The sequence below is a fragment of the Arachis ipaensis genome, chromosome B1 (assembly GCF_059453495.1).
Source record: "Arachis ipaensis isolate K30076 ecotype BB chromosome B1, ASM5945349v1, whole genome shotgun sequence".
Lineage (NCBI taxonomy): Eukaryota > Viridiplantae > Streptophyta > Magnoliopsida > Fabales > Fabaceae > Arachis > Arachis ipaensis.
Genome location: NC_142436.1, coordinates 149,667,439 through 149,689,613, shown reverse-complemented (window position 1 = coordinate 149,689,613; position 22,175 = coordinate 149,667,439). Strand labels below are relative to the sequence as shown.

At 35.8% G+C, this 22,175-nt stretch overlaps 2 protein-coding genes across 2 annotated transcripts; one reads left to right on the top strand and one right to left on the bottom strand.

Moving 5' to 3' along the window:
• The first annotated feature begins 2,553 nt into the window (after window positions 1-2,553).
• DRS1 (DROUGHT SENSITIVE 1) lies at window positions 2,554-5,216 on the top strand. The gene is made up of 5 exons (XM_016344410.3): window positions 2,554-2,888; window positions 2,998-3,556; window positions 3,863-4,269; window positions 4,493-4,591; window positions 4,777-5,216. The coding sequence occupies exons 1-5, from the start codon at window positions 2,668-2,670 to the stop codon at window positions 4,988-4,990; spliced, it is 1,500 nt and encodes a 499-aa protein (XP_016199896.1). The 5' UTR covers window positions 2,554-2,667; the 3' UTR covers window positions 4,991-5,216.
• A 6,771-nt stretch (window positions 5,217-11,987) lies between these two features.
• MCM5 (Minichromosome maintenance (MCM2/3/5) family protein) lies at window positions 11,988-19,477 on the bottom strand. The gene is made up of 18 exons (XM_016344403.3): window positions 18,943-19,477; window positions 18,717-18,860; window positions 18,419-18,598; window positions 18,221-18,319; window positions 18,004-18,137; window positions 17,806-17,911; window positions 17,327-17,461; window positions 17,154-17,231; window positions 16,776-16,880; window positions 16,214-16,305; window positions 16,002-16,134; window positions 15,818-15,913; window positions 15,414-15,505; window positions 15,243-15,333; window positions 14,912-15,021; window positions 12,733-12,862; window positions 12,554-12,655; window positions 11,988-12,317 (listed from the first exon to the last, which is right to left on the bottom strand). Exons 1-18 carry the CDS (start codon window positions 19,222-19,224, stop codon window positions 12,234-12,236), a joined length of 2,193 nt encoding a protein of 730 aa, XP_016199889.1. The 5' UTR covers window positions 19,225-19,477; the 3' UTR covers window positions 11,988-12,233.
• Window positions 19,478-22,175: the final 2,698 nt, after the last annotated feature.

Sequence of the window (22,175 nt, the reverse complement as noted above, 5' to 3'; positions counted from 1 at the left end):
TACGAGATTTATTCATTCTTATAAAGCTTCGTTCAAATATTTTGCTTTAATTTAGAATTTCAATCACGGACTCGTAATTTTCTTGCAATCTTAACTAGCTCTCCAGTAAATCTTTTGAATTTTTTTTTTTTTTACATTTAAAATAACAAAACCAGCAATTCAATGTAGAATTGTAGATAAAGAAATCTAATGAAGTACCGTAAACCGGTTTAACTTGTGGTTTATCCGTACTAAATTAGAACTAAGCTAAATCCACTAAATTTTAATAAGAAGTTAATTTGATCAGAGAGAATATTTGACCGTATAAGTACACTATAATTGAATATTAAATTTTTTGTACGAAATAATTTTGTATGATATAAATAAAAGTATCAGGAAAAGTAAAAATATCATGCCTAAGTAATTATCATTAGAGAAAGTATATATGAAACCAATTCTTTTAATAACATTAACTAATTTTTTCAATTTTATAAATTTTTACTTTTTTGAGAATTTAAAATTCAGCATAAAAAATTTGTAAAATAAAATTTACAATATAAAATAAATAAAATAATTTTAAAAAAATCTATTGTTGAAAAAAAAAATTGATCCCCCATTATTCTATGCATTATTAGGAGAGTAATAACTAGTTAGAATGATTAAACATTTTAACATATTTTAGTCTTGGAGATAGACAAGTTACACGAATTTAGTTTTTTAATTTAAAAAAATATATCAATGTAGTCTTTTATGTATTTTCTGTCGTCGGAATTCAATGTCATTGGCCCTCCTAATTTAAAAAACTGTACCAATATAGTCCCTTATGTATTTTCTGTCATTGGAACTTAAAACGTAACTCAAACCTTGTCATATGCTGGACATATTAAAGCGACGTTCTTTGAGAGTTTAAACAATACTAAAATATTATACCATTCTTTTTTGAACAATACTAATTATTCAAATTCTTGAACGACGTCGTTTTAATATGTTCAATGTGACAAGAGTTGAGCCACGTAATTAACGGCATTGAATTAGAAAATACACAAAAAACTATATTAACACATAAATTTAATCTAAAAAATTAAATTATAACAATTAAAAAATAATTGACTAAAAACTCTCAAATCTTAGACACTAAAATGGCTCACTTTTTCGGTTATGGAAACCACGAATGTGTTATGCTTGGTTATAGATTTATGAGGTGCTAGACCAATGTGTGGGGTAACTTTTTTTGAGTTGCAGTGTGAAAAATTCGGACCATGCAAGTTGTGTGTAGGAAAAAGGTGATGATCAAGTCGAAAGGTTTGAGTTGTAAGTAAAGAAATTTTGAATTTTCGACAAGGCAAATCGGACCGTCCATGTTCTATGTATAATTATTTTTTAAAAAAAATCCGTGTTGTTGAAGCAAATCGGACCGTCCGACAAATCTCCTCCCACTTGCACCGTCCGATTTTTCTTCTACTGACACTACATGCATGTAAAGCACACCTGAACTCCACAACGGAGTCGTACCCCATCCTCACCTCCATAATAAAATTAAAAAGTGCTATCACGTATTATTATATTTAATAATCTTTATTTATCAAATTATTTATTTTTTCAGTTTTTTAATTATAATATAATATTCTATTTTAATAACAATATAATATAATATATTATTATTTTTAATAACACTATAATATAATATACTTCTTTTTTTAATTACTCATACGCACCATATATTCATATATTTTTTACAAAGTCGAACTATTTTTTTTATTCATCAACATATTCATAATAACAAAAATTATAACAAATTATACATCTTATTATTATTATTAACGTTTATTTTATAAAAACTATTGTTATATTCTTAAAATATTTATAAATTACACAATAATATTCTCATTACAAAATATATATGCATAAAAAAATAGAAACATATAAAAAATAAAATAAACTTTAAATACAAAAAAAAAAATTTATCCACTTACATAAATAGGATGATCCAAATAGTTGATAATATGTTCTTCAGGCGCCAAATAATTACGTACCAACTTTTTTTAATCCTTAGAACTAATAAATTTTTTTTAAACTCACCGCTATTCACTACTACTCACTACACTTTCTTTACTAGTACCTACAGACTAACACAAACACACACTTCCTTTTTTCCTTCTCTCTTATTTTGGTTTCAGCTAAATAGGATGAGAAGAAATACATCATGAATGGAGGAGAAGCTCACCAATGCATATATATATCAAGGTCTCAAACTAGCGTTGGTTTCCGGGGTGGGGGCTGTCCCCTGCATCCGCGTGGTGCACCAGCAGCATTGGAATTTCGCAGTCAATTCTGCTGTGCTTCACGGTCCTCCATGTACCACGCCCCCTGCGTGGTGAGTCAGCACACCCTCGACGTGTTGCAGGCGTGCTACTACCTCGCCCTCCCCTTCAGCCACCACGCCCCGGCATGTTGAGGGTGAGCTCCACCCATCTGCAATTCCCCTTCTTAGCTAATAACCCGCCAATACACCAACACGCAGCCCATAAAGAAAATAATTTCTGTAAAATAGGGCTTAACTCCTCCAAAATATTATTTGGCAAGAGTGCAAGACAAATAATAAAAACCGAAAAGAAAAAGCCTCGAGTTTCCCGCGAGTTTGAGTTGCCGCCAAAAACACACCACCGTTTTGTTTTCCCTAAAAATTAAATGCACCTCTCAGTCTCTCACTATATCGCTCGAATCCATTCATTCAATCAATCAGTCCAAAGCAAAATCCCTAACTTTCCCTCTCTTCACCCTTCTATGGCGTCTCGGAAAATGAACGAGTACGAACGCCAGCGACTCGAGAACATTCGCCGCAACGATGAGATGATGGCCGCCCTCAAGCTCCATTCCAAGGCCGCCTCCCTCCTCTCCAAGCGCCCGAGGTCTGCGCTTCTTTTTTCCTCCTTCTCACACTTCAATGCTTCATTCTTGTTTATTTTTTAACTTTCTGTTACTTATTTCTCACTGATTCACTCATGGAACTGCGCTTAGGGTTACGACCAAGTCGTACAGTGTCAAATCTGAGAAGAAGCCCAAAGCCGAAACCACAGTCGTCATCCGCCGCTCCCTCCGCACCAGGGGTATCCCGCCCGATTCCAAAGGGCTCGATGCAGAAACTCTAGATTCACTTCCCGTGCTTCACAGTTCGCCCGCCAAAATCGAACCTTCCTTCAAAACATTGGGCCCTCTTCCTATGAGTGATGCATATAAAGGGGAAGACGATTCTGATCGGTCATTCATCGAATCAATTGTCGGCATGGCAAAGAAGGAAGCCCGAGAAGGAGAGTTTGATGGTAAGGATGAACTTCGGGGTTCCTTAAAGCTGGAGTCTATGGATTTGAATTCCGATAACATAGCAAGAATTGTTCCTGGAAGGATAACTGCAGTGCGGTTTTTCCCTTCCACTAGTGTGAAGATGGTTGTGGCTGGTAACAAGTTTGGGAACCTTGGGTTCTGGGATGTTGGAGATGATAAAGGGCGGATTTATTTATACCATCCTCATCCTGCACCTATTTCTGAGATATTGGTTCAGCCATATTGCTTGTCCAAGGTATTAATTATGCCGTACATGTGAATTCTCAAAACCTCAGAACGTAATTTAAAAAGAACTAAAACTAGTATGAGTTTTACAAAATTGGATCGAACTATGAAGTATCAGTTTCTTAAGCTTGTTGAGTAATTTAATTTGGTTGATTGCCTAAATATAATATATGGTTATGGTATTCCCTCTGTCTATACCTTGACAGCTTGACTTAATTCTGGTTTGAACATTCTGTGTCTTCAACCTACTGTAGGTATGTTTTTATATTGTCAATTTTGAAATTGTCTGAGCTAAGGCCAAAAATTGTAAATGCAGATCTATACAAGTTGTTATGATGGATTTCTTCGGCTTATGGATGCCGAGAAGGAAATCTTTGATTTGGTATATAGTAGTGATGAGGCTATATTTAGTCTCCACCAACCAAAAAATGAGGCTAACTGCCTATATTTTGGCGAGGGTCGTGGCGGTTTGACTGTTTGGGATAATAGGATGGGGAAATGTTCATCTCGCTGGATTTTGCATGAAGGTAGGATTAATACAATAGATTTCAAATGTGAAAGCCCTTACGTTCTAGCTACTGGTTCTTCTGATGGGACTGCTTGCACTTGGGATTTGAGATATGCCAATGGTGACAAAATGACTGCTTTAAAGACTTTGACTCACGAAAGAGCTGTGCAGTCTGCTTACTTCTCTCCTTCTGGATGTAGCCTGGCAACAACAAGGTATGGATGTTATTTAATTCTTCATATTATTGTTCTGTAAGAATGAAGCTAGGTAGTGTAAATATGCTTACTTGCCTTGTTTAATTTGTTATCCACTAACCTTTGTTGTGCAAGTTAACTTATTTGCTAGGTTTTCTTTTCATTCTGAATCCTTTTAAACCTGCTTTAACTTGCATGTGATTTTGATTTGGTGGAATCACTATTATCTCTTATATTGCATTAGCACGGATAACACAATCGGAATATATAGTGGCGCTGACTTGGAGGATGCAGCTTCTGTATATCATGACAACCAGACTGGCAGATGGCTTTCTTCTTTCAGGTATTGTCTTTGAGGAAACATCAAAAGCTAATTTATCTTACTGCGAAATGAGTTATCACATCAAAGCATTGGGACTTACTGTTGTAATTGTGAGTTATAACGACTGTGATACTTCATATTTTTGCTGTGGAAATAATGGAAAAAAAAAAGGTTTTAGTTTCATGAGCTTGATTTTGTTGTAACAGAGCAATATGGGGGTGGGATGACTCATATTTATTCATCGGAAATATGAAAAGAGGAGTTGATGTTCTCTCAACAAGCCAAAGGAAAATAGTTACTACTTTCCAGAGTGCACATATGTCTGCCATTCCATGTAGATTCGATGCACACCCATATGAGGTTGGAATGCTTGCAGGAGCTACAAGTGGAGGGCAGGTCTATATTTGGACGTCACGCTAGGTTGTTTATTCGCTGATAACTGTGTTGTACACAACAAAATAGATCACTTTAGTGCGTTGTTTTCTATCTCTTGGTAGTGTTAATGTAAATGTTAAATGTGCTAAGTTTATGCTAGACTTAACTGTAACAGTTTCTCTATCTTTGTTCGTTCACCTTTTTAGTCTGTTACCAAGCAAACCAGGTCTTGAATCTCTTTGATTCTTGAATGATAGTTCTTTAGCCTTTTTAGTCTCTATTACCAATCAATTAGTGGTCTTGGTTTTCTTGATTCTTGAATGATGTCACCTATCATATTAGTGAGATTTAAAAATGAATCGGGACATTAATTGCTAATGTATATGACGATTTGTCTTCTTTTTAGTTGTTTTCTTTTGTTCCCCCAATCACACCTCAGTTTTATTTCTTTTCTAAGATCCTTATGATAGGTAGGACTTTTTATACAGCAAAGAGCCAAAGAACTTATACTCCCCCCTAATTCTGTAAAAAAAATGAGGGTCAGTTAAATATAGCTAATTAACTCAGAATAGAATACCAAAATATTTAAATTTCTTGTTATTTGTAACAAAAGGGATTAACTTATTAATTAGAAGAAATAAAAAGTCATTTAGATAAGCTTTTTAATACTCACATTATTCTAACTATCGTTTTAGCATAAGAATTTTGACAATAAATTATAAGTAAATAGTAAATACATTATCATTAGATCATATATTTATGTTTGGACTTTGGACAATCTTTTAAATAGTGAAAAATTGAATTAACCATTTCATTATAAGAATAACACTACTAGATACAATAATGCAAATGCATATATAATTTTCAATAACTGAAAATATCAAAATAACATTCAATTTTTTAATTTTATTTTTTTATGAATTACAACACCATGTATTTTTAACATTATTATCATAACTAAATAATATTAAAGATAAAATATTGAAATGGTAAAAAAGTGATATATATGTGATAAAGATAATATATAACCAATGAATACAATTAGATAAAAAAAATTATAAAATATATTTTACTATTTTAGAAAATTCATCTTCTAATACATAATGAGTCAATTCTTTAGCAAAATAAGAAAAAAAATTTGACTATAAAAATAATCGTGCAAAATATGAGCAAAAATGGATGAGAAAAAGAGTGAGACATAGGATTATATGAAAAAAAAAAGTATGAAGTGATTATTGATTTATATAATAAACGAGATTTAAATTTGTGCATTGTGCGGAACTAAAATAATTTAATTTTATGTAAAAAATTTAAAAATTAATGTTAAATTTAAATAAAATTGTAAGGACATTATAAATTTTAACGTTTGAAATAATTCATCACCTAATACATATATTTAGCAAACTTAAATATTATAGTGCAAGAATAAATATAATGTTTCAATAATTAACAATGTTAGAGAATCATTAGAATCAATTTAGATCAATTAGTATCGTCTATATTTATATAGTATATCTGTACATTAATTATAGGATTCTATGTCTTTATTACTTTGATTCATTTAGCATCTATAAATACCCCTTGTATATTGTATCTTTGACAACACACTCAATAATACACTTTTCAGATTACTCTCTCAGTATCTGGTTTCTAACATGGTATCAAGAGCCTAAAATTTTTTTCCATGAATTTTTTGTTCATAGCCCTTCTTGTTTTTCTCCTCCGACCGTGCCTCTTCTCTCTCGTTTTTCGATCTGTTTTCGACACTTTGGTTCGTCACCTCCGGCATCATCGTGTTCTCCTCTTCGTCAGCTTTTCAACGCCGCCAAGATCGCCGCCATCCACCACCGGACGCGCCGTCACGCACCGCCGGAAGCTCGCTGTCCACCTTCATCGTTCTCCTTCCAGAAGCTTCAGCAGCCGTTAGATCTCGGCGCTGATCGGACGCTCCTCCCTCTACCACGTGTCGCACGAAGCTCCTTGGTTGACCCACGCGCGACCCGGTCCGACTCGGCCCGACCCAACGTTGACCTGCGTCCCATCGCCACGTGTCTCTCTTGCTCCTCTCCGGTGGTGCCACGTGTCCTTGTCTCGCTGACGTGGCAGACAAGTGGGACCCTCCCTAAGGTTTTTTGGTGAGCTCTTTCCGATTCTACACTCCGATTTCTCATTTTCTGCTCCGAAATTGCCGTTTTCTCTCCTCTCTTTGATCTTTGTGACTGCTATCATGGAAAAGCCAGATGTTTTTGCTGCCACCGACAGAAAAGGTAAATTCTGTCGAAACTATAATCGTTCTGGGCACCTCTTCCCCGACTGTCCTTCTATTGAATGCCGCACATGCCACCAGAAAGGTCATCTTAGCTACCATTGTTCACAGCTGTTCTGCCGTTACTGCAAGCTCTCGGGACATTTAATTACTGCCTGTCCTACTCGCCCGCCTCGTCCTAGTCCACTCAACTCGTCTCCTGTCTCTCTTTCTGATATTACATCTCTTCTTCAGCATCTTTTCTCTGTTTCTGGTAATACCCCTGCTGCTTTTTTCACCTCTCCAGGTAATTCTAAATGGTACTTTGACTCGGGTTGTTTTAATCACATGTCTCTGTTGCGTAATATTTTCTCGTCCATGTCTACCACTACAAATGGACCTTCTGTAAATACTGCAAATGGCTCCCTCTTGCACGCAACACACAAGGGCTCTATATCCCAGTCAACTCTTAATCTTCCTGATACTTATTATATTCCCAAATTAAACTTCAATCTTATTTCTGTTGGTCAACTTGTTGATCTGGGTTTTGAAGTCACTTTTTTTGTTTCTGGTTGTCGTGTACAGGATCCTCGGACGGGACAAATCATCGGGACTGGACGTAAGGTCGGAAGGTTGTTTGAACTCGAGAATCTTCATATTCCTCCTGTACCAAAACTCTGTGCTGCTTTTTCTCCCTCTACCCTCCACTTATGGCATCAGCATCTTGCCCACACCTCCCAAGGAAAACTGCGTCCTCTTGTCTCTCAGGGTGTTTTAGGTCAGGTTCTAAATGAATCTTTTGATTACATTTCTTGTCAAACTGCCCAACAACCTGCTTTATCTTTTCACAATAATTCATCTCTTGCTTGCTCTCCTTTTGATCTCATTCACTCTGATGTTTGGGGCCCCGCTCCCACTCCCTCTATGGGGGAGCTCGATACTTTATCGTTTTCATTGATGATTATTCCCGTTTTACTTGGATTTATTTGATGACTAATCGCCATGAGTTATCTCAGATCTATATCAACTTTGCTACTATGATTAAAACTCAGTTTTCCAAGGTCATTAAGGTTTTCCGACGTGATAATGCTATGGAATACCGTGATTCCAAACTCTTAGCCTTTCTTGCAGAACAGGGTACTTTATCTGAGTTTTCTTGTCCTGGTACATCTCAACAAAATGGTAGAGCTGAACGCAAACACCGTCACATTCTTGACTCCGTCCGTGCAATGCTCCTTTCTTCTTCGTGTCCTGAGCGTACTTGGGGTGAAACTGTTCTTACTGCTGTTCATGTTATCAATAGACTCCCTTCTTCTGTTCTTGGTAATGTTACTCCCTTTGAGCGTCTTTATCATACCTCCCCAGATTATAGTTCTCTTCGAGTTTTCGGTTGTGTATGTTTTGTTCTTCTTCAGCCTCATGAACATAGTAAAATTGAACCTTGGGTTCATATGTGTTGTTTTCTTGGTTATGGCACTGAACACAAGGGTTATCGTTGTTGGGATCCTCTCTCTAAACGTATTCGTATATCTCGTCATGTTGACTTCTGGGAGCACCACATGTTTTCTCGATTCTCATCCTTTGAGTCGATTCCTACTACTCAGTCACCTTTGTTTACTAACCCCAATGTTGATCTTTTTCCTAGTGATGATTCTACAGATTCTATCTCAAGTGACCCTCCACAGCCTCCTGTTCTTCCGCCTTCTCCATCTCCCGATGATTCCAGACCGGACGATGATCCTGCTCCTACCGTCATGCCTCCTCCTCCCGCTCGTTCTTCTAGGGTAAGGAATCCACCTCCTCATCTTGATTACCATTGCTTTTCTAATATTCTTCATCAACATGAACCTAAGACATTCAGAGAAGCCTCCTCAAACCCAAATTGGCAACAAGCAATGCAAGAAGAATTACAGGCACTTGAAAAAGCACACACTTGGGATCTAGTTGATCCTCCTTCTAATCAGGAAGTTGTGGGCAGTAGATGGGTATACAAGATCAAGACTCGCTCTGATGGCTCTATTGACCGTTATAAGGCCCACTTGGTTGCTCAAGGTTGTACGCAAGAGTATGGTATTGATTATGAAGAGACTTTTGCCCCTGTCGCTCGTCTTGCGTCTGTTAGAGCTCTTCTTGCCATTGCCGCGGTTAAAAAATGGTCTCTCAGTCAGATGGATGTGAAGAATGCATTTCTTAATGGGGATTTGAAAAATAAAGTCTATATGAAACCACCTCCGAGATATCCTTGTCCTTCTAATAAGGTTTGTCTTCTTCGCAAGGCACTTTATGGACTTAAGCAAGCTCCTCGTGAATGGTTTGACAAGTTCAGCACTACCATATGCAGTCTTGGTTTTACTTCTAGCCCTCATGAGAATGCGCTCTTCATTCGTAAAAGCAACCGTGGCGTTGTTCTTCTACTTTTGTATGTTGATGACATGATCATTACTGGGGATGATGTTGATGGTATCTCTGATCTCAAGGCCTCACTTCACCGTACCTTTGAGATGAAAGATCTTGGTTCTCTCAGCTATTTTCTTGGTCTCGAGGTCATCTCCACCGATGATGGCATCTATCTCTCTCAGGCTAAGTATGTTTTAGATCTTCTTGCTCGCGCTGGGATTACAGATAGTCGCACTGAGTCTACTCCTCTTGAGCCTAATGTTCGATTTACCCCTATGGATGGCACTGTTTTGGATAATCCGACTCTCTATCGACAGTTAGTTGGCGGTCTCGTCTACTTGACTGTCACCCGACCAGACATCGCCTATCCGGTTCATGTACTTAGCCAGTTCTTGTCATCTCCTCGTACTACTCACTATGCGGCAGTTCTACGCATTCTTCGCTACATTAAAGGCACTCTATTTCATGGTCTTTATTTTTCTGCCCATTCCTCTTTGTCTCTTCAGGCTTACTCCGATGCTGATTGGGCTGGTGATCCCACTGATCGTCGTTCTACTACTAGTTACTGTTTGTTTCTTGGCGACGCTCTCATTTCTTGGCGTGCTAAGAAGCAAACGTTCACTGCTCGCTCAAGCACAGAAGTTGAGTACCGTGCCCTCGCTGACACCACTGCTGAAGTTATCTCGGTTCGTTGGCTTCTCGAAGATTTGGGTGCTCCTCAGTCATCCCCTACTGATATTTTTTGTGATAATCGCAGTGCTATTCAGATCGCCCATAATGATGTGTTTCATGAACGCACCAAACACATTGAGATTGATTGTCACTTTGTTCGACAACGTATCCTTATTGATGCTATTCTTCTCATTGCTGTTGGAACACTAGATCAGACTGCTGATATCTTCACGAAAGCTCATCACCCGACTCGTTTCCGGACTTTGTTATCCAAACTCAAGTTGGTATCCTTAGCTCCCACTTGAGTTTGAGGGGGGATGTTAGAGAATCATTAGAATCAATTTAGATCAATTAGTATCGTCTATATTTATATAGTATATCTGTACATTAATTGTAGGATTCTATGTCTTTATTACTTTGATTCATTTAGCACCTATAAATACCCCTTGTATATTGTACCTTTGACAACAAACTCAATAATACACTTTTTAGATTACTCTCTCAGTCACTGGTTTCTAACAAAAAATAACATCCATCTTTTCATGAATCATGATAATCATGTATTTTTAATATTATTATTAAAACTAATAATAGTAAATAATTAAAATTGTTGAAAAAAATGATATATATATATATATATATATATATATATATATATATATAAGTGACAAAAATAATATATAATTGATGAATCCAATTAGATAAAAAAAACTTAAAAAATATTGTAAGAACATTATACATTAAGAAATTTTTCAAGTGTACCGTTATACCAGTATTTCAGTTATTTTTAACCGTTGATCTTAATTATAAAAAATATATATAATATATATAATTAAGATCAACGATTAAAAATCACTGATACACTAATATGATGGTACACTTAAAAATCTTCCTATACATTATAATATTTTAGAAGTTCATCACCCAATATATAATGAGCAAATTATTTAGCAAATTAACTAAAATAAAAAACTGTGTTCGTCACTCAATTTTCAAATAATGGTGTAAAACATTAGCAAAGATAAAGGAGAAAGAGTGAGAGACATTGGAGTATGAGAGGGGATAAAAAAATACGTAAAATTGTTAATTTATATAATAAACATAAATAGAAGTGAGAATAAAAAAAAAAATAAATTAAGTTTTATTAAACAATTTAATTTATTAAGGAGAAATAACATTATTACTAAAGGTATAAGAGTAACCTGCATAGAAATCGAGAGTAAAAAAAGATCATTAAAAGGTAAAATTAAACACTATAAAGTAATGTGATGATAAAAAAATTATAAAATAATAATTTCATTAAAATATTTATATAGCAATATTAAAATGTATCTAATATGCCAAGAATTTATTGTGTTATTACTTAATTCTTTTATATATTATAATAAACTAATAGAGAGATAAATATATAAATAGATTTTTGCAAAGTAAAATATAATCTTCAAATAAATATTTAATATTAGAATTTAGACTATTGATATGAATTAATATTTTTTTTTTTTTGTAAAATTGGATAGTTTAGTATGTGAAATTATGAGATTAATATTAGATTAATTATGTTATTCTTTATGATAGTATAAATATAATTCTAAAAAATATTTTTTTCTATGTTATTGCAATGGATGATATGATAATTTCATATAAAACTTAAAACATTATGTATTATTTATTCATCATAACACTAAAGCTTTAATATATTATAATAAATGAGTAGAAATGAGTATAAATTTGGTGAAAATGATTTGAGAATGAGTGAATGATAATTAATGCGTTAATGACTTAAACCTATCACCTTAAAATCACAAGAAAAAACTTCGCAATAACACGTCACAGCAATTAAAAAAAAAAGAAGCAAAAAGCTTACATGGACCCTTCTACGGAAAATATATGAATAAATATAAAGAAAAATATTACAAGAGAACTATTAGTCTAAACGATGAGTTACAACCTAGCAGTGGATCGAAAGCATATATATCATGCTTTCCTATATATAACGCGCCTTTCTCGCTTGTACTCTACTTCGTCTCTCTGGTGCATGATCACAAGAGCTCTTCTCACCTGCCAAAATGTAGTTATGTCAATGAATATTGAATACTACTTCAATTCAATGTTGATGGTCTTTTCACAATTCTAGTGTGTGTGCATATTATGAAGACAACTATTAAACTCAACTAGGTTTTATATAACATGACTGTTAGAAACATGCATCTTTTGAAGTTTTGAATTACATGGTGACCTCAAAATTTGATTTGTAAGTTATGAGACTATCTCTTAACAGTTAAGTGGTTACGTACAATGGATTCGTTCATTCCCATTCTGCTGAGGTCATCAATAAGCCTTCTTTCTGATATGTGGTTTCCAATCCCAATTCTTCTCTTTATCTGAGTTTCTGCTTGCTGCTCATTTGTGCAGACACAACCCGTCAGCATATGAAGCTAGATTAAGGGAGAGAAGATGGATACACAAGCCAAACCTTTATTTCATTTGCCATTTCTGGTGTGAGACTGATTTGTTGGTGTATTCCAGACCTAGCAGCATCCATTGTAGCCACGGTGAAAAGCCTTATTGCTTCTTGCACATGCTCCTCAGTAGCAACATGAGATCTGATGCAGGAGAAATTGAGTTAGACTATCTAAGATGCAGGTACTATATCAAAAGAATAAACTGAAGGAGAAATAAAAAGAATGATTAGATATTTAGCTAACAAATTTAGTTTCGTATACAGCATAGCATATCGAGGGGATCAGTGGAATCATGTAATTTGGACTATCTTCCAACTCAAATAGGAGGTCTCGATTGCTTTTTTGCTATTGGTCCATAACTACTACAGCGTTCAATTGATACGGACTAAAAATAGAAACTCTATAAAAGGGAAAAGCAAATGAAAATAAATCTTTTCATTGTTCTTAATACACTAAATTACTGACACAATTTGTATAACATCATGCATTATGAGCCGATCCGAGTATGAGACTGCTTGAACTAGAGTATCCTTACCCTATGTAAGAAAGTTAGGTAGTGTTTGGTTGATGTCCATGTCTCAATGAGACATGGACACGGTGACACATGTCTGCTGTTTGGTTTGCTGAGACACAAATTTTTGATGGACACGGGAGGACACAGATGGACACGGAGACACTAAATTTGTGTACCTCCAATTTGATGAGACACTGAGACACAACTTGTGAGACACTAACTTTTTACTCTTTTACCCTTATTCAATTTTTAAATTTTCAAAATTTATCCTCTTATCTCTTCAAATATTTTTTTTACTTCCTCTTTTAGATTTTACAACCAAATTTGTTCTCCCATTTTTTTCAAAAAAATTTATACATTTAACTTTTTATTTATTTAAATTTTAATTAATCTTTGATAAATTTTAGGCTTTGGTTTTCTATTTTTTTTTTTCAAAAAAACTAGATATTTAATATTTGAATGATAATTTGAGATGATATTAGAAGGAAAAAAAATACAAAAAGAAATAAAAATTTAATTGTAATGACATATGTAGCGTTTGAGGTGATGGGTGTGTAGTGGTGTTGATAAAATTGTGGTTAAATGAAGGGTAATTCAGTCTTTTTCAAATATTTGTGTCTTGTTCATTATTTTTACCAAATACAATACATAGACACAAATATTTTATGTCTATGTCTTTAATGTCTGTGTCTTTGTGTCTATGTCTCATCCTATACATCAACCAAACGGAGCCTTAAGTAACCAAGCGAAGAGAAAAGTGAGAAAAGAATCTGTTTAGTTAGTTGAAGGAGTAGTGAAGATGGAAAAATAGCACCTCTGCCTTTTATTTAGGCTTAATTATTACATCATACTTGTAGTTTTATTAAATTTTTAATTAGATTTTTACAATTTAAAAATTTGTAATTAAGTTTTAATATTATCTAAAAATTTCACTTAGATCCTTGTAAATTGTCTTATTAAAAAATTCGAAACACTTTAGAATATTTATTATTGTATTTGATATAAATTAAATTGTAGAAGATTTTAAAGATAAATATTCTAAAATCACTGTTTTGTTTTTTTTCCCCCTAAAAAATAACTAATAAAGACTTGATTAAACCTTTTTATTTAATATAAAAACTTAATCATAAATTTTATATTACAAGGATTCAATTAAAAATTTGATAAGATTATAAAAACTAATATAGTAATTAAATATTTTATTTATTGTTGGAAAATAAAAGAAAAGAGAGCTAGTAGAGAGTGCAGTGGGCCCAAGTGATGTAACAGCTACCAAGGTTAGTGGGGAGGCTGTGTGCTGGTAAGATAAAAGAGAGCAAGTTTAAGAGAGGTGAGGAGAATTAAAGAGAATCAACTGGAAATTAGGTTGCACAGGACCTAGGAGAGCGGTAGCTTCTCACCTTGTTCCCTTTCTGCAATTTCTCATTGCGCAATATACACAGACTAGAAAGAAACCGTGATTTCATTTAGCCCTCTGTTCTATCCCCCATTCTCCTCATATTTCTCCCGTTCTATCTTCTCTATTTTCCTATTTCTACTCTATTCTACTGCCACTGCTCTATATTACTATGATTCGTACCAAGTTCTTATAAAGGATTAACTAATGTTTTAATTAAACCGAAGCAGATGTTGCGAACGGGCATGTAAAGTCTATGAAAAACGATGGCAGTACGTACAGTTTCATTTTGGCAAGTGCCTCACTCAACCTAACAATAGCTTCCAGCTGCCTTACTGTAATTGGTACTGCAGAAGCTTCTCCAGTTTCGTTGGTTTGCTGCCTCATATCCTGTATTTTATTGCAAAAAGAATCAAATCAAAATTGACATAGTATGGACAAGGCAATATATAAGAATTAGTGGATTATGATTCAAGAATCTTCTCACTATGACATCCAAACAAACAAACACATCCAATTGCTTCTAACATCATCGTAACTACTGATAACTGGTAAAAACTAAAAGAGATATCAAATTTCTTTCTGCTAATTGGTCACATATTCAACCTTACCTGCCTGATTTTCACATAATTGTTCTGCAGTAATGTTGCAGCAGATTCTGATAGACGAGGGTGGCATTCAGTCCGACAATAGTGTAAATACCTATTTAAATCAAATTTAAGTTCATCTGCCTGATAATTGAACGAACTGCATGAAAACATAAGCTCAGAGATATAGCTTACCTCTTCAGCCAATTCTCTTCTTTAGAAACCCTGTTCTCACTAGCGGTTGCATCAGCTGATGCATGGACCTTTATGACATGACTAGCTATGATCTGTGCACAAAATCAGTCAATTAATGACTGTTGAATATCCAACCATTGAATATGTAAACAATATGTCTGCATGGTCTGCTGGACTTAATAATAATAATAATAATAATAATAATAATAATAATATAAGATTTAAAAGGTTTGCCAATCTTTTGTCAAATATTAAGCTGACAATTTGCAATCTTAATATCACAAGACAAATTAAAAACAAAAAATTTAAACAAATGAATAAATTCAATCTGCCGTAGCATTTCTTCACAAGACAAGCATTTAGAGGTAGCAGGGGAGGAAAAAAAAAAAAAAAGTCACGGTTACCTTGTCTTGACTGTACATTCTGATGTCTTTCACAATAAAGATTAAATCAAATCTAGAAAGAATGGTTGTCTGCAAATCAATGTTATCCTGTGCAGTCTGCAGAAATATGTGATATTTCTGTTAGTCTGTTAAAAATATTGTTCATGGAACTGAAAATGTAAACGTGAGATATATGGTAGTAGACCTTAAGATCATCATATCGTCCAGATGGAGGATTAGCAGCAGCAAGAACAGAAGTCCTAGAATTAAGAACTGTAGTTATTCCTGCTTTAGCTATAGATATAGTTTGTTGTTCCATGGCTTCATGGATGGCGACCCTACATTACAGACATCATAAATAGTTTTTTACCATAGACCGACAATAATCAATAAGATAAAAACCAAACAGCTTAGTACCTATCTTCTGGTCTCATCTTGTCGAATTCATCAATGCAGACAACGCCTCCATCTGCCAAGACCATAGCCCCTCCTTCAAGGTAAAACTCACGCTGAATTCACAGAACATGAATCAGAGACCTCTCAAACAAGTTGGGTGAACAATTAGTTTGCATTATCTCAACAATTAGTGATGATAAAAATTACCACCAAACTTAAAACTTTGATTGTCCTCAAGCAAAAAGAAAAGTAAACAGAGTTTATCTTAGCGAAAATAATTGAAGAGTTTGTAAATCTAAATTCAAATAGAAGTGGGATTTATGATAATCCTTATGATTACATTCGGGCTTCTCTTATCTTAATGAATCTTGTATATTCAGAAATTGAGAATTTTCAAAACTTAGATCCGAATTATATTATGAGAATCCTTTTGAACTTGTATGACTTGAAGGAAAAAAGGGGTTAAAAACCAAGCCAAAAACATGATTAAACATGGTGGCTGTTTCGTTTTCTTGATGAACAAGAAACCAGCAGCAGCTGAAACTATTTTGCGGATACAAATGATAGAAGTTGAAGAACTTACAGTGCTGGTATCTCTGATTACAGAAGCTGTGAGACCAGCAGCTGATGAGCCTTTCCCGGAAGTATAGACAGCAATAGGAGCTGTCTTTTCAACAAACTTCAGAAACTGTAAAATATAATTGTCATCTCATTTAAGGGAATACAACAGAAGCTATAATTGAACGAGTAAATAACTAAATTCAACTTGGCTAAAGTAATTGTCAAAGAAAGGAAAAAGGAAAATTTTTTATATTAAAAAACAAATACACTGGAAAATCGGTTCACTGTTGGATACAAAACTAAACATAATGCAAGTGGCTCTCTTGGCTTTTAATAATTCAACCACCATGGATTAACAAGAGAATATAGTATCCAGAAAAAAGGAAAATCAAGCACAAACCTGTGATTTTGCTGTAGATGGATCCCCAAGAAGCAACACATTGATATCACCTCTTAACTTCACTCCATCTGGCAAGTTCTGCTTGCAAAGCAATTGACCATGTTATCAGCTCCTGGGAATGAATTTCTTTTATCCCATAACAACATAGATGGATGCACAAAGCAACAACATACCTTTCTTGACCCACCAAAAAGAAGACAGGCCACAGCCTTCTTGACGTCATCATGCCCAAATATTGAGGGAGCAATCTTGGAGCATATATTTTTATATGCATCAGGTTCAGCTGCAAACTTTTTGAATTCTTCTATCTGCAAGTAACATCATTATTCGGACCCGCAACATCTATAAGTGAGCACCATGACATTGTGTAGGAGTGAAAAAAACTTGAAAGATTTGTAGAATGGGGGTAAGACGACCATGCTACAATCCATGGAAGAACTTAGAGATCTTAGCTGGTATGAACTTTTGTAGTGTAGAGGTAAAAACACTTTTTAAACATTGACACTTTGACAGCCCAATTAGGATACGTTGGAAAAATAAAACTCAGTCCATTAGCACTTAACATTCAGGTAAGCCGTGAAATTCATGAAGGCAATGAACAATGTATAAAGCATGTATGGTGAAGACAACAAATAATTTTTTCAACACGGACCTCTTCTGGTGTAAACGCAGAAGGACCACCAGACTTGGCTTCATTTGTGTCTTCCATTCCTACAACCCTAATATATGGTTGTCTAACTGCCACTGCTCCTTTGTTACTGCACAAAGTAAAAGGCATTTAAACATATAGACATTGATTGCTGACAATAAAGAAGAAATTCAAGGGTGCTAAAAGGATGATGAGACTCACGATGCAGCGTTGGAAGCTTGGAAAATACTGAAGATTCCAGTGACTGTCAATCTTGAGCCAGGTACCACTGTTTGAACTAGATGACGATCAACAGAGAGGAGCAGGTTTCTAGGTAGCTCACCGGTTGGAACATCCTTCAATATAAAAATGACATATAAGTGATGATGGTTTGCAACTGTTGTTAAAGCTTCCTTAATCAAGTTATTCATATTATTACCTCTGGGTTTTCTTGCAGTTTCAATGTTTGTTGATCAACATACTGGCTCTGGTCAGGAACCACAAGCCATGGGTCAATTGGGCATGGTTCTTCTCCAGCCTGCAAGAAATCCCACCTTGTTACAGATATACTTAAAAAGCAAACAGTAAATTATGTAAATATGCACATAACACAACACGGCAATAATATGAACCATACCTGAGGAATATGATCACATGATCGAGGAACAACTGCTCCCCCAAGTCCTGGCCTGCACGGAATTTGCTTCCCTTTCTTGCAGTTCTTACATACTAAGGTAACATAAGTTGCCTTTGCCTTAGTCCTTGATGCAGCTATAGTAATCCCAGCAATTTTAACAAGCTTCGATATGTTTTGGGCCTATCGAAAAATCATAACAGACCAATTCTTAGACCGAAGAAAACTTTACAATTCCCCAACCCCTAAAAGCATGGCATTCATGTATAATCAAACCCTAGATTATATCAAATCAACTTACCCCGAGCGACCTCATGGATACAGGATCCTTGTCGGAAGTAAGCAGAATCTGGACATCGCCGGCAACCTGATCTTCCAGCTCTCCGGTGTCGCCAGTGACTTTAGTCTTCAAACTCCCCAAAACCTGCGCCGCGGCGCTTTCGAACTGCCACAAAAAAAGGACGATGAAAAACAAAGCAAAAACAAAAGTAACAAAGCAGAGCGTTGAAGAGGAGAAAGGGAAGTACCAAGGGCAAGAAGTCGGCGGGGGAAGACTCGAGCTTAGGGGAGAGTTCGGGAGCAAATTCGTCGAGGTCTTCAAATCTGACAAGGAGGAACTTAGGGTTGTCGAGGAGGTTTTGTCTGTAAGGGAAGAGACCGTTCTTACTGAAGTTGCGAATGAACTCCTTGAATTTCTGTTGGATGGTGTGGTTCGATGCGGTGGCGTCGGGGTCGCCGGGGTGGTTGCCGTCGTGCCATGAGTGGGCTTGGTCGCTGTAGTAGACGGCTCCTTCGTCCCAACCTGACATTTTCTTCGATTATAGGCTTCCTCTCTCTTTCTCTCTCTCTCTCTCTCTCTGAGTGTGAGAGTTTGTGAGGGTTTTGGAATTTGGATCTGTGAAGGAGGGAACAAGAAGAAGGAGGATAGAAGAGGGTCTGCTTTTGGCGGGAGTTTATGGCGGGAAATGGCGGGTGCGAGTGCGACTCTGAGATGTGGCATGTCACGTGACCTACACCTTCAGCGGTTCAGTTCAGCCCGCCACTTCTGGAATCTGTTTTATTTTCTTCAAAAAGAATGTGTTTTAAATTATAATTAGGTGAAAACTTCCTTGTAATTTTTCATGTGAGATTGATAGTTGTTAATTGTTAGATAATTGGATAAATTTGATTAAATTATTGTCTAATTATCTTTAACTATCAACTTCACATGAAAATAATTACTTGTGAACATTCACCTTATAATAATGATGATTTTAGACATCATAGATTATGACAAAAAAAAATTTATAAAATCAAACTACTTCTACAAAAAAATGGTATAGAATAAATGTCTCTCTTAATTAAGAATGTCAGAGTCTTCGTAGATAAAAAATAAATAATAACCTTTTTAGTTATTATTTTCATGTGAAATAATTTAATTTTTTATTTATAATTATTTTTAATATTTATTATCTAAAATTAATGCGTATACTTTTATGAATTTTTTTCGAATATAAAATAAAAAAAATTAATTAATTCCTAAAATAAGATATCTGAATTTTATTCCGGAATATGATTTTTTTTTTTTTTTGTAATTAAGGCAAGTTCGTGCGCACCTTCGACGAACTCTTTATAAATTATAGAGTTTGTTGTCTCCCGGCGAACTCTATGTTACATTTCTAAAATAAAAGGATGCCTGTGGAGAGCAGATTAGAGGCCACAATTTTATTGTCCACTTTCATTTTCATTGTTGACATTTTTTCTCTACAATGTCAAGGAATCCATTGTTATCCATTCATTACGATGGTGAAATAGTGTATGATGAAGAAGGTTCTATTGTTTTTAGATCGGAACAACCGATAATTACCTATATGACACCGAAAGTTAACAGTCTAACAACGTTGAAAAATCTGATATTGCATTCTGTCGGGAAGCAAGAGGCCAAAATAGTGAAAAAATTTACTACAGATATTCGACTAAACTAGATGGGAGTTTGTTTTATAAAAAGTATATTACAGTTGTCTTCTCTCTGTTGCTAGTATATTTATTAGACCACAGTTGTGAGAAATATTTCTATTGTTTTGACGCGACGACGAGGACGTACGGCTTATAAGGTCGTGACACAACCAATGGACAAATGTTCATCTGTTGAAATTATTCGTATTTCTTGTTGAGTTGGGTGGCGGAATATCATCTGCAGATACTGTCAATGATAGTCCGTTGAGTAGAGCTGTTAGACGAACTATTAGAAGGACGACGGTGGATCTAAATATGCCACTTGAAAGTAGTCAAGAGGGGCCTAATGTTGAAGTTCGTAATGTTGACTTAATGGATGACGGTGTTGAAAGTCGTGAGAGTTCTGCTATCAGGGATCTGATGATAGATTAGTATGAAGTTAACCCCGATGACGGAGACGATGCTGATGAAGAACCACCCGAAATTCCTGACGATGGTGACGAGGAAGAAGAGATGAACTACTACGGTGATACACAAATCGCTCTGACACAGCCTGTCATTTCTCGACCATATGACCGGCCGGATCATTTCACGAGGTTGAATCTCGATGCAATGACTTTCGATTGGTCGTTTACTCAGGGAGGCCCCCAAGAGGATCCAAGCAACGAGTTCGAGGTTGGACAACAATTTAAGAACAAGAAAGAAGTCATGTTAGCAGTTAAGCAGTACAACATCAGGAGGGCTACGAAGTACAAAATAATAGAGAGTGACCAATTGAGGTATAATGCACAGTGTATCCAGTTCAGACCCAGTTGTAATTAGAGCATACTCATATCATATAGCCGAAAGCAAGAAAAGTGGGAGGTTAGGAGATACACTGGTCCTCATACTTGCATGCAAACATCGATGGGGCAAGACTATCGTAGGTTGGATTCGAAGGTGATTGCGCAACACATTTTCACGATAGTCAAAGCGGATCCAACAATCAGCATCAGGGTTCTGCAAGGAGGTGTGGAGAATCATTTTGGTTACAAGGTGTCCTACAGAAAGGTTTGACTTGCAAAATAGAGAGTCCTTACTAGAATATATGGCGATTGGGAGGAGCCATATGCATCTGGGATACTCCCTATTAACTGCATGATGTACCCTCTCGTGTACCTCAATAAGCGCTCCTCTGTGGCGTCCTGCTCCAGCTCTCCGCAAACCATGTTGTGGAACTAAGTGAGCTTCACAGTCCACTTGATCTGTGACTATCTGTCATCTGGGCCGCCATAATCTGCTCACATAACTCCTCAATGGTCTGTCCCTGATGGTGCTGCTCCCACCCACTTATGCATCCACTCACAGGATCACCGTCGATCCTGAGTCTCAGCTGATAGGCCACATCCTGCAGGATGATAGTCATCTCCCCGCATGGTAGATGAAACGTATGGGACTCAGGCCTCCACCTCTCTATCAATGCCGAGGCAAGTGGCCAGTCGTGCTCGAACTCAACCATATAGGCCACATACTCAAACTCGACTCGTCTGAGATATGACCTAATCTGCTCCGGCGACCGTGTCATCAAATTCCGCCTGGTGCGTAAGATCCGAGGCGCCTACCAAACGGAAACAAAAAATTAAAAAAACAGGGACGGTGAACACATAAAATAACAAGTTCGCTGTTTATTAATTACAATAAAATAAACAAGAGTGAAAAAATTGTACCACTCGATCAAGCCTGCTAGCAATGTGCTCAACCTCATCCAATCTGTACATCGTATCCTCATAGCCAAATAACTGCTGCTCCATCTAAATACACTCTAGTAAAATGAAATCACACTACA

What these genes read in the sequence shown, in the direction of transcription:
- DRS1 (XM_016344410.3), top strand. Translation starts at nt 2,668, where the DNA reads ATGCACCTCTCAGTCTCTCACTATATCGCTCGAATCCATTCATTCAAT. An exon ending in CTCCTCTCCAAGCGCCCGAG is followed by an intron (nt 2,889 to 2,997) that starts GTCTGCGCTTCT and finishes AACTGCGCTTAG; the next exon opens with GGTTACGACCAAGTCGTACA. An exon ending in TGTAGCCTGGCAACAACAAG is followed by an intron (nt 4,270 to 4,492) that starts GTATGGATGTTA and finishes ATATTGCATTAG; the next exon opens with CACGGATAACACAATCGGAA.
- MCM5 (XM_016344403.3), bottom strand. Translation starts at nt 19,224, where the DNA reads ATGTCAGGTTGGGACGAAGGAGCCGTCTACTACAGCGACCAAGCCCAC. An exon ending in CTGCGTTTACACCAGAAGAG is followed by an intron (nt 17,462 to 17,805) that starts GTCCGTGTTGAA and finishes TGTTACTTGCAG; the next exon opens with ATAGAAGAATTCAAAAAGTT. An exon ending in TTTTTGGTGGGTCAAGAAAG is followed by an intron (nt 17,232 to 17,326) that starts GTATGTTGTTGC and finishes CTTTGCAAGCAG; the next exon opens with AACTTGCCAGATGGAGTGAA.